This window comes from Gymnogyps californianus, chromosome 1 (genome assembly GCF_018139145.2).
Source record: "Gymnogyps californianus isolate 813 chromosome 1, ASM1813914v2, whole genome shotgun sequence".
NCBI lineage: Eukaryota > Metazoa > Chordata > Aves > Accipitriformes > Cathartidae > Gymnogyps > Gymnogyps californianus.
In genome coordinates, this window is record NC_059471.1 from 15819536 (window position 1) to 15832592 (window position 13057).

General features: G+C 41.4%; 1 protein-coding gene across 5 annotated transcripts in view; it reads right to left on the minus strand.

The window, feature by feature from the left end:
• Positions 1-1586: 1586 nt before the first annotated feature.
• Positions 1587-13057, minus strand: part of PDGFD (platelet derived growth factor D) — a 152271-nt gene continuing 140800 nt past the window's right edge. For all 5 annotated transcript variants that reach the window (XM_050907991.1, XM_050907972.1, XM_050907999.1 and 2 more), the window contains one exon: positions 1587-5174. In XM_050907991.1, the coding sequence (XP_050763948.1) occupies positions 5040-5174 (135 nt within the window). In that variant the 3' untranslated portion in view covers positions 1587-5039. The remainder of the gene's footprint in view (positions 5175-13057) is intronic.

Below are 13057 nucleotides of genomic sequence, written 5' to 3' on the forward strand. Positions count from 1 at the left end.
TATTTCAGCATATTTGACCAAGACTATCAATAAACAAACTTAAAGTTCCTAGAATGAGAGACCAGAATACTAATTTCTGCATTTTCATTAGCTGCTGCACTGAAGAACCTGGGAGAATAAGTACAAACTGGACATCTGTTGAATTCGCATTACAGCAGTGTGACTGGGCAATGCACTCCAGAAAAGAGCAAGGGAAATCTTAAATGAATTAGCAGGGAAGTGTTTTTACAGCTGTTGCAGATCTTAAAATCAGCTAGAGGAAGATTCTGCGTTCTTCAAAAATGGGAAGAAGAATGTTTAAAAATACATTGTTTTTAAAAAAAGGTAATGGTGAGTTCCTGAATGACCTCAGGAACCATATACTTTTTCAGCTGAAGAGACACAGAGCTACTTTTCATGTTGCAGATTTATAAAAGCTTTCACTCATGTGAGCACAGGGACAAACTGAGAATGTTAGCTAGCCGTCAGTTATACAGGTACATAGCAATGCCAGATGGGAGGAGCTTTATGCCATCCTTCAACACTTAGCAATTGCTGAGCTGCTGTCTACACAGTGCATTCAGTGCATTTCTGAAGGGCAAAAAATTTCTCATCCACCCACTAAATATGTCCTTGTTCACTGTACACAAGAGAACTGCTTCCTTTGTTAGGAAATGTCTCTTCTGACTGCCTTCTTTTTCTGGAAAAAAAAAAAAAAAAGAAAACATATATGAATTCTTTCTCTGAGTAACAAGGACCAAACCAAAGGGGATAAATACGCCCGTCTGGATGGCTGACTGTTCCAGGTCGGTGGCATTACCGTACAGAACAATGCACACATGCATGAGGACAGGCCGCAAAGCTGGGTCCCCAGACTGTATGCTATCTGTATTTCCCCTATCAGACAGGGCATCTAGCTAGTGAAGAATTAATTTGGCAAAAATTTCATGTCCTTATTCAGTGCAAGATCCAGTGAAGGCCTAAGGCAGCTTTAGCTTAACACAAGAACCTTAAAATTAAAAGTTAGTTATCAAAGCTATGAAAGTTATGTTCCAGATGCAACACAACAAAATTTGCTTCTGGCAAAGCTGGAGGAAATGCCCAAACCCACAAGGGTAGATTAAATTTCCCCATCTCAAGAGGCTTTAGGTTCCTCCAGCTGTCCTGCACACAGCAATTGGATGCTTAGCTCTGCCCTGGTTCAGGTTAGATGTGGAGCTTCAGCAGGAGCTTCCTTTGCCAGTAAGGAGCAGCTTCAGCAGGACAAGCGAGGACATCTCTGCTGGAGCCAAGCCAAGCCAAGCCGACGGGGGCTGAGACCAGCACCGAGTCCAGGGGATCACCCTAATCCGGCTATCAGAAACGCTGTGCTGCTGTCATGCTGCTGCTGCTGCTTTGCAAGGAAGTTGTCAGCTCTTCCAGCTCAGGGGTTCAAACTCAATTATCCCAAAATTGCACTTTGGTACCTCCCTGATGCTCCTGGGAATGACTGCTAAAATTCACAAGAAGACCTAGCATGCACGGTGTCATGTTGTGCAAATGTCTTCCAGTAAATCACGGGTTTTAGTTCATCTGAATTCTGAATAATCACTCAGAGTATCTTCTTTCAAAAGCAGTATTTATTTTTCATCAAGATAAGACACATTACATACTGCATAAAGTAAAAAATACTGCTAGGAAAGCTGCATTTAACTGAGATAACAAAAAAAATATATATAGATTGCACTTGAGAAAGTAGGCTCTATCCCAGAAGAATACAGTAAATAAAAAGCTAGTGAGTGGTTTGAAATTAGGAATCTTTCTGAATTTCCATTGAAAATGTATTTATTTTGGGGGGTTCTAATTCCACCAATAAAAATGAACCAGATCAGTTTTTCTAATAGCTTTGCTTTTTAAGTTAAAATAGTATGTAAACAACATAACAATTATTACATAGACAAAAGAGAAAATAAAGGTATGGAAAAACATCTCTGCAATTTCTGCCAATAAATAAAAAGGAAAAGTTTTGCTGGTATTTGGTTTCACCAGGGTCATTGCAGCTTGGGGCCCATGGTTTTGGGAGTTTTTCTTAGTTCACATGTATGTTATCATCCCCACACTGCAACATAAAGCCCATCCCTGACTTTCCTGCCCTGGCCGGGAGCATGCTGTCTGTATGGCAGATGGCAGCATGAAGCAGTGAATGGTTCCATTCATTACTAAGTGTCTCAGGAGTAATACTTGAAATTTTGTGACAAGTTTAGCCTATATTTAAGAAAGTAAATCCAACATTAAGCAAGAGGTTAATCCCTATTACACCAATCTCTTTCTACTTTACAGCTGAACTTTTCTGCTGGACCCTGGCATCCACTGCTGCCTGTATCTAATTCAGTTAGCTAAACTGTTAGCTGTTCAGTCTTTAAAATGAGTATTCATGCCATCTGCCTTTGTGTATCATCTCACTTAGATGCCCAAATCAGATTTCTCATCTTTCTACATAGTCAAAAGAGAGAAAGAAAAGCTCCCACATTGGGCAATCTCAACCTAGGGGCTAAGGCACACTTTGTAAGAGCCTGTCTCTCCCAATTGCCTGTAGCGGTAACTCAGGCTCCCAGACAAGGCTGGATCCCCCAAAAAAGGAGGTGCAAATACCCCTCCCAACACATGGCTGTTGGGGTGGAGACTGGGTGAGCATGCAGAGGTGTGTGGGAGACGCCAGGCACAGTGGATGCCTGGTGCACATTTTCCCCTGGGGGGTGGGAATTAAAGGACCACTCAAAGCACAAAGCCATATGAAACTGATGTTTCCTACAACCAATGCTAACTATGAGGCCAGAGTGCTTAGGTATAATTTGCGCATAATTCAGTCAGGAATATACATTGGAGTGCACTGTCTCAAAAACAATCAGTACTGCCAAGGTCTCGCATGCAAACTTCTTCCAAAATTAGCTAAAAATTATGGAAGGGCTGGGTCAATCTTGTTATTAAGCTAGAGACAGAAAAAGAATGAAGTCCTCTAAACAGTCCTGAACTACGAAATGAAGCTGGCAATCTTTGGTTATAGTGCTGTTCTTTTAACATGAATTGCTTTGAAAAATGATGAATCACTTCCCAAGTCAGCATTCAGGAACACTTTTAAATAGACATTTGGGAGCCAGAGAGGAAAAATTAATATAAATAATAAAAACCCCACACTTTTTGAATCCCAAAGGTTAAAGTACAGGAAAGAAAGTAACATAACATTTCTAAGGGATGTTTCAGTAAAGTTTTGCTAAAAGTATAAAAGAGCACTTACATTTGAGTTGATAAAGAGGGTAAGTCAGAACATAGGGCACTTTTGTAACAAAATTGTAGACTGCTAAAACATACTGGCTTGAAGGCTCTCAATATTATATTATAGCACATGCCAGTTTCCACTAATTATAACGCACTATTGTCAAACTACTTCACTCTTTCAGGGAGACAGAAACATAAGAGGCAACACAAACAAGATGAATTGATGCAGCCTATGTCTGCTATTAAATATAAAACCTCTGCCATTAAACATGCTGCCCCATTCCCTCTGTTACATTCATGATCAAAACTCCAATTCTTTGCCAGACTTAAATCTGCCTGTATTTTACACTTTTGGAGCAGCATTTAAAAACCTTTAAAGCTAGTTTGGAAGGATTTTTTTTTCCTTTTTCAGCTAGAGCACTTTCATAATATTTTAAAAGGCATAGGAAGCTATGCTGTAGCTTTTTAAAGTGCTTATTTTATTATGAGGTGGTGTTTAATAATATTCTTCTGGAAGTTAATAGATGACGCACATTTTCCATGACAGACAGACGTTGCTTAATGAGTTAATATGCCTCAGCAACATGCAATCAAAAAGAAATTCACTGTCAACAGTTTAACCATGGCAATACACAGAGCTGAAATGAGACAACTAACCTCAGATAACTAAGATTAATGAATATATGACGAAGTTATAATAATCCGTATTTAAAACAAACAAACAAACAAACCCCAAATCAAATAACGATAATTAAATCTCAAGCACAGTTTTGTTTCCCAGTAAAACAACTGCAAAACAAATCAATATTTTCATCAAACAAGTGCCCTATCTTCATTGCCTGCGTGGGGAAACACGGCTTTCCTCGAACTGCAGCGAGGAGGATACAAGGGGAGGGTTGTCTCTCCCTTTTCGTGTAGAGGGGGCTCCTCCTGGGCAACTGTGGGCAGCTCTGGGCAAGGGGCAGGAATCCAGTCCTGGTAGGTGGAGACCAGAATCAGCCCCAGGCCACAGGGATTTACCTGGGGACCTGGCAGGAGCCCCCTCTTGCAGAAGCGCCTGAGCGATGGCTCCTGTGGAGTCACCATGGCAAAAGTACCAGCCTCCGCACCACCCTAGTGCCACCAGTGTCCCGGCTTATGCAAATCATCCACTAATTTCAGCACATGATTTGCTTGAGTACAAACAGTGAGATTTTACTTTACTGGTGTGTTATTTCATGTAGTGATGGATTTTCCTCATTATATCTCACTCTGTTGGGCTGGAATGCTGGGAAGTTCCCTCTCAGAGCGGGACAAACTATTTTACACATACAGGCTCAAATTCTCTTTTCATTTATACCCACAAAACCCTGCTGACCGTCAGAAGAGCTGAGCAGGTAGAAATGGCAGCAGAATTTGAGTGTAGGAACTGGTGAGTGAGAAATAGAAACAACGCTATTTCATTGCCAGCTACCACAAATACCTACACAACTGGTGTTTAATTTCAGCGGGCATTGTGTGCCTAAGGACTGTAAGTGAGCTTTGAAAATCTCAACCCTCAGAATCTAGCTACAGATAACCATAATCCTATATTCTTGGATGCTGATACATAAATCTATGATATACCTGTTTAGCTGCCATGGTACTAATCAGCACAGCTATGCTGAAACACAGCGATCATTTTTGCTAATTGCAAAGGCAGGCTAGTAGCAAAGTCCAAATGATTAGTGAGTAAAGGTCCTCAGAGCAATCCTGCTTAAAAGTAAACATCCGGTAAGCTGCAATTAGTGTGTCTTGTTTTTTTCTTTTATTTATTTATTTATTTTTTATCGGGGTGGTCTTGAACTGCAGATACAATCACAACGCTCGTGGTGATCCAGCTGTATATCTACTAAGGCCATGTTGTTCCTGGTTCTACCTTTTCTTCTGGGATGCCCAGCCTCAGGGACGAATTTCAGCACCTGGGAGGATCAACAGAAATACATTGATTAGAAAACACTGTTAGAGATTTGAGGATGAGAGTGTTGGGGCCCTGAGGGCACCAACAGCCCTTAATGGCCCTGACTAGCGCTAATTTGGACACATTTTTGTTTTACTTCCAGCTTTTCCTTTCCACTCTGTGACATCCTGCTGTACTGTTTGTCCTGGAGCTTTGACAGATTGGATTATTTCCTACAACAGGTATCCTTATATCATGCAGTTCCCTAACCATGTCCAGAGTTGCTCCTTTGCATGCAAATTATCAAACATGTTTCCTTTGGCTTGTCTTTGCAGTCCCATACATATCTCAATTGCTCTGCCCCTTCTCTCACTTATATAATATTTCTGCTCTAAAGAAGAAGAAACATTTTTTTATGCAGTCTGAAATTTCTGAAGCACATATCATTAGAATTGGTCCAAAAATGAAATGCCTGTGGGAGGCAGAAGGAGATGAATGGAGCTTGCGCAAAATATGTGCCAGATCCCATTGAGTTTCTCTGGAATCTGACTTTTGTTGGCCTACCTTAAAAATCTCTGCCTCAATTTAAATAATTTCTTAAGAGTTTACTGTGAATCAAGTGAAAAAAACAAACAAAAAACTATTTCCTAGGGAAGTATACATCATGTAAGAGGCTTCTGAAAAAAATATATCTAGGCAAGATAACCCCGAGACCCCTAAAAAAGAGGGTTGTATGTTATAAAGAAGATGAAAAAGAGGCAACGAACACAAGTTGCAATAAAAGAAATCCTGTTTGGGTATATGGAAGAAAATACTGAGAGTGGTTAAACACTGGAGCGGGTTGCCCAGAGAGGTTGCAGAAACCTTGAAGATAATCAAAATTAACAGGACAAGGCCCTGAGCAACCTCATCTAACTTCAAAATTCTCCCTGCTTTTAATGGGAGATTGGGCTAGATGATCCCCCAGAGCTGCCTTCCAACCCGTATTATTATATGAATCTATGATTCCCTGAAAATGGTCTTGTGGATATGTGGAAAACAGCCATAATGTTGTATCCTATCCAATCTTCTGTGAGAGTGTAAGTATGTAAACGACAGACTGGAAAAAGCTGAGGAGGATGGCGGTTTGCAGGGGCATGCTTTGCGAGCCCACTGTTGGAGGCTGAGTTGCTGTGTAAGAGCTCATACCTCCACTAGCATGGTGGCGCAGGTTGAGGGGAGGAAATCCTCTGCTTGGTTTCATTAGTTTGCTGTTGATGGGCCTACAGTAGTTTAACAAAAGAGATATTAATTTCCAATTTCCACCCTGAAGCTCAAATACTAGTTTAGATTAGGTACAACAAATGAGTTAAGACTAAGAACACTTTAACTCTCCTACAGCATTTTTCTTCCCAAATCTCACGGCACATTGCACAGAAAGACATGCATCATTGTCAAACTTGTATAGATGGAGAATCTGAAACTGATTTGCTCAAGGCTCTGCAACATGTCAGTAGAAAAACTACCAGTGGCATTATATGGTCCTTTCCCTTTTGAAATCACTTATTTACTGATGGGGAGCAGGACACGGAGAAAGCAAGGCTGCAGCTTCACAGCTGGCGGGAGGCAGGCGATCCAGTTCTGCTCTCTGTGGCCTCAAGCACTTGAGTCCAGAAACCATGCACTGGTAAGGTAGTAGAGCTCACATATCTCACCTCTTGGCAGGCTGTTGTGATTCATGCTAGCTTGGCCAAGTGACTGCTAGTTCAGCTAGATTTGTCTTGCTTGTTCAAAAGATGGAGAGAAGTCTGTCTTGTCTATGACCTGCCAAAGCCACTGGTCAAGTGGGAAGTGGGACCTAAACACCTTTAGTGTCTCAACCACAGAAACACCCACACTTCTGCCTTGAATAACAGGTCCCCTAACTAACAGATCATATTGTTAGTCAATTAGTAATCCTCTTTTTTTCACAAAGTACTTTCTGTACTTTGACATCACAACAGCATACAAGAATTGAGAGGGTCTCGGGAAGGAGAGGGAATAAGGGGCTGCGTACCAGATCAACAAAGTATTAGCAATTTCAACACAATTAGAAAGCCCCCAAAAGCAAGTGTGAATGACTCGCCAAAGGTTAACCATGGACGCTGTGCAGAGCGGATGAGGAAGGGCAGGCAGGTGAGAAGCCTTTGGGATGAGACCATTTATTCTCTACCATTAATGCCTGGAGGGTAGAAAGGCCATGGGAAGTAACAAAAGTGATAAGCACTGAACACAGTCTATTATTTTGTCTTCTCTTTTGTGATAAAATTTATGTTTAACCTGTGTAATACTGAGAGGAAGGACTGTGCCTAAGAAAGCATGTTGGGAAGATATAATTACTTTTCCCTGTTAGAAATGCACGGACATGTCATTTTATTTTATTTTTTTTAAAGCAACAATATTATAATGGATTTGAATTTATTTCAAACATTGACTGCCTCAATATGTGCAATAAATCCTGATGGACACCAGGACAATTCACTGTACCACACTGTCATCCAAAACACAGAGGAACTGAACCCAATCAGATTGCTGCTATTATTACAGAGATGAAAATAAATCGCATCTTCAAAGATGCTTTTTTTAAGAAAACATACTTTTAAAATCAAGTACAGCTGCTGACGCTGAACCATGATAAAATTCTTTATTTAAAGAAGCCTTTCATCAAAATCTGACAAATTCAGATGATTGGCACTTTGCAAGATCATGGATAGGTAGATCTGCTTTTTCCAGTTGAGAGCAAATGAAAGTATGCAATGGGATGAGAGCAAAGATGTGGGCTGTATTTAAGCTAACAGACCTCCTAACAGCTTGGGGATTTTCCCTGTGTTTTATATTAAGAAACATGAGCACAGTATATGGGCTTTGCTGATAGAAGTAGAAAAATGAATTGGTAGGCACTTCCCCAGACAAGACAGGAAAGCAGTATTTGAACACAGCTGAAATTATAGAATCATAGAATCATTTAGGTTGGAAAAGACCTTTAAGATCATCGAGTCCATTAACCTGGCACTGCCAAGTCCGCCACTAAACCATGTCCCTAAGCACCACATCTACACATCTTTTAAATACCTCCAGGGATGGTGACTCAACCACTTCCCTGGGCAGCCTGTTCCAATGCTTGACAACCCTTTCGGTGAAGAAATTTTTCCTAATACCCAATCTAAGCCCCCCCTGCTGCAACTTGAGGCCATTTTCTCTTGTCCTATCGCCTGTTACTTGGGAGAAGAGACTGACACCCACCTCGCTACAACCTCCTTTCAGGTAGCTGTAGAGAGCGAGAAGGTCTCCCTTGAGCCTCCTTTTCTGTAGACTAAACAACCCCAGTTCCCTCAGCTGCTCCTCATAACACTTGTGCTCTAGACCCTTCACCAGCTTTGTTGCCCTTCTTTGGACACGCTCCAGCACCTCAATGTCTTTCTTGTAGTGAGGGGCCCAACACTGAACACAGTATTTGAGGTGCAGCCTCACCAGTGATGAGTTCAGAGGGACAATCACTTCCCTAGTCCTGCTGGCCACACTATTTTTGATAGAAGCCAGGATGCTATTGGCCTTCTTGGCCACCTGGGCAGACTGCTGGCTCACATTCAGCCGGCTGTCGACCAACACCCCCAGGTCCTTTTCCACCAGGCAGCTTTCCAGCCACTCTTCCCCAAACCTGTAGCGTTGCATGGGGTTGTTGTGACCCAAGTGAAGGACCCAGCACTTAGCTTTGTTGAACCTCATACAATTGGCCTCAGCCCATTGATCCAGCCTGTCCAGATCCCTCTGTAGGACTGCTTTAATAGCTGATCTCAGAATTGATGTTCAAAGCTCTCCGTCTAGCTTCCATCTAATAGTTTTAGTTTCAGCTAAATACAAGGGAATTGAAAAGAATCAGGAAGTAAGGCTATTTCTGGTGACCATAGTAGTTGAAAGAAAACCCTTTATTCTGAAAACAGCTGCTGTTTATTCATTATATGGTCAGGTCCTTAAGGGTGAGGAACTACTGAATTAATGAAAACAGTTCAAAGAAATTTTGTTCAGAACACTTTATTGCTTCCTTTTTTGATGGGATCAGTAGCTGTAAGAAAATATGGATGTGAGGATGGATGTGAGGAAGGTCTGAAATGCTCAAAAAGTTTGTTTTGTGTGGGCGAAAAGGAAGAATAACTTTGCAGTTTTCAAATTAAAGGAGCAATGTCTGTCACTACTAATCAAAATGCGGTGCTTCAGCTGTTCAGATCATTGTCTTGCAAAGAGTACATAACTACAGTCATATCCCCCTCATCAAGCACTGAGATAATTATGGTCATAAAACTATTAAAGCAATAAAAAAAAAAAATCAAGACAGAGGACTTAGCTTCTGAGCTGGATTTGGCGTTTACAGGTAATACAAAAAAGGGTATCAGGGCCTTGTAGCATTTCTTGTGCAGACAGCTCCGTAGGAGCACACCAATATGCTGGATGGCATTTTACTTTGTAGATATGCCTGAGCATCTGAGAGGTTTCAAGGTGAGGTGACTGTGGCCACTGCATAACTTTCCTTGGGGGCGGTGGTGAAGGAAATACAAAGAAAATGCTTGCACGCGTTTCCATGCCAGGAATTTTACTCATTGATCATGCACTGAATTTGAATGCCAGCTTCTGAAGGACTCACTAAATGAGAGAGCAAATCCATCACAAAAACCAGCATCTGGAAGCTGAAGCCAGAAAAACTCAAACTGGAATTAGGGCACACTTGTTTAAGTCAGGTCGACTCATCGCCTGGACAGTCCTCCAAGGAACCGTGGGATTTCCAGCCTGTTTGAGGACATCAGAAAATGGCTGCCTTTCCAGAAGATATACAGTACAAGTTTGGGTCTTGCTTTGGGGGCAGCAGGGTGCTCTCCAGTGGCCTGTGAAGCACAGGAGGTCAGGGCTGACAGGCCGGCGGCCCCTCTAATCTCAGCAGATCTGTAAGAGTACTTCATGATCAGGGGCTGAGGAGAGCAGAGCGGTGATGACTGCTGGGGAAAGGACTCAGCTGGAGATAACCTGTTCATCCTGACCCATACTCAGCATTTCTCCAGTAGAAGCACCAACAAAGAGGTGACTCCAGAGAACAATTCACCTGAAACACCCACCTCTGGTGGGGCTAGCTCTGGTAACTAGGAAAGGAGCCCAAAGGCTGGACTTGCAGCTTTAGATGGGTAGAACCAGATGAGGTGAACCATTCCCTCCAGCATTTGCTGGTGGTCCTAGCCATGTATCATTTACCTTTGAAGTCAGGCAACATTTAGCCATGACATTCCATGATGGCTGGTTTCTGTTTTAATAAGAGTAATAGGAAACCTAGTCAACACTTCTTAAAAATAATTTCAAAAAAAGGGGTATCCAGTTGCTCATAGCCATTTTTTACTTATGATCATTTACTTTATTTATTAGGAACAATAATAACATTCTTTGTTAAATTCTTGACCAGTAGTTTAAGCACCAGTAGAAATCTGAAGCCTCAGTCAAAAATCAGCTCTTTTTTTTTTCTGATTAGCTTAAGAAGACCACAGATAGTCAATAACATGACTATGGCTTACCAAATATCTAGTTAGCTTCATATTCCAGTGACAGAGGATGGAGAGCAACTCTGGATGCTATTTTAGACAGTGAAATTTGTACTTTGCAGAACTTATTTTAAAATCCTGCTATGCAGCATTATCTAATCTCCTTCTGCTCATCTAAAAATACCATCATGCTAGCATGCAAACCAAATTATATTTGTCCGAGATTCATGAAAGAGGAAGCATCAAAAGTGCAAAACATTCAACACAGATCCAAGTTCTGATACAGATGAAAAATCTTACTCCGCAGTTTTTGAAAGTTATCGAATCCAAAGGTCACACATAGTTTAGCTGTGCTCTGAGCATAAGAAACCAAGCATTATGGGAATGTGGTTCATAATTTAGCATAAGGACCTTTATTCTAGTAGGAACATAGCCTACAATAACGAGGCAGACCCAAAGCTGTATTCTTTCTTACCAGAGGTAATTATAGGTTGTCAGGAACAGGAAAAAAGAGTTAGTTTGCGATCAGTGGTAGCATGCAAACTAAGGGATTATTAAATGTAGACAGGATTATTGATTCTATTTTTTTAATTGTCTGAATAAGAAACACCTGGTTTTAACATAGCAAACACGGGAAAAAAATTTAATTGCCCTAAAACTCAGGCATCTGAAACAGTCACTAAAGCGATAATGTTTTTGACATATGTGGCATCAACAAGACCCTCACTTTTGGTGATCTTGTCACGCATTATGGCTCCAGCTATTGCTTTTTCACTGACCAAATACACGTGTTCCCCCTTCCCAAACTGCCTCTCTGCTCAGACATGTATCACAGGATGTCTCTCACTTGCTTAACTTCCAGATGTCATCCCAAGAACTTTCATTTTCATCTAGTAAAAAATGAACTTTTTTTCTCTCACTGAACCTCTGTGCTCTCTCTGCTCATCCTGTGACCTAGCAGTCATTTCTGACTCATTGTTTTTCCTTGTATTTGCATTCCAAATAAATCCCATTGCTGCTTCTTGTATAATATTGCTACGCATTAACTCTTTTGTCAGGTTAATTCTGTGCCTTTATTACCATAACAGCCTTTTATCTCCTTTATACATGTACTATCAACTCCAGGACATACAATAATCAGACCATATTCCTTACACACTGGTTTGATGACACTAGCTCTTTTTAATCCCCTAGCAAATTTCCTTTGTTGTATCAGCAGCATTTGTATCATTTTTGTCCAGTTATCTTATGTTTCCCTGTGTAAAGACAGGGTGAGAATTATTGTCTGCTCTCTCAAGTGCCTCCTTAAGGTTTCCTTCTCATTTCTCTGAAAAACAGAAAGAAAAAAAAAAAGAAAAAAAGCCCCCACAACACCAAATTGTACTAGTTACATTTCTTAACTCCGTTGCAACGACTCTTCTGTCTTACTGAAGTCCCATGTCACCTTTTTATTTTCTCCCCTGCTCCCCTGTTCTTTTCTCCCCAATAATACTCCCTACTGTCTTGTTTTCCCTTTACAATGTGGGGTCCAGTTAAAGCTGTTCCTATGCCCCAGCACCTTGTGCAAAGACTTAGTATTGTGTAGGTACTCTGAGGTGCCTGCTACCTCTCTCAGGGCAGCAAGAGGTTATGAAGTAGCCACCCTAACACTAACCTAAACCTTGTCGTTGAGAAGTAATTGCATACATGTCCTGTGAAGGTACGAGACAAGCTCCAGTCAATATGAAACTTGAATGGAGGTATAACACTTCAAAAAGGGGGGGATGGGGGCAGGGAAAGAAGCACCATATAGACAGTGAAAAATGCATCAGTCTTTACAGGAGAGACAAGTAAGTAGGTAAAAGATGCAATTAGCTTTCACCACTTTGTTTTTTTCCTTATGTGCCTTTTAGCTGTGTTGCCCAGCACTGTGTTTGTGGAGGTTTATACACTCTGACAAATTCTGGTTGCTACGTTAAGAGCATTTATTCCTCATGGAAACTCATTTCACATCTCATCAGTTACAGCAATGAGATGGGGAAACCAATTTCTTGTTTCTCTGAGGTATATGCGTGCTGGGCGGACGGCACAGCCACAGCCCGAGCTGAATTGAGTCCTGGCCTGAGTTCCCCCACACCTCCCCTGGGCTGGGTGACCTCCAGGTTCAGAGCCCCTCTCTCGTTAAAGAGCAGCTCCAGGCATTTCCAACGAAATGCACTGCAATGGAAAACACACTTTCATTTCAGCTTTCCTTTAGCAAGTTAGACAGCAGTAGACGTGAGCATTTGATTAAGGTGTGCTGCATCCATTTCCATGTATTGCTTTGTCTTTCCCTTGCACAGAGCCCTGTGACCTAACTCAGTATCACTTACGGTAGACTGTGCCTGAG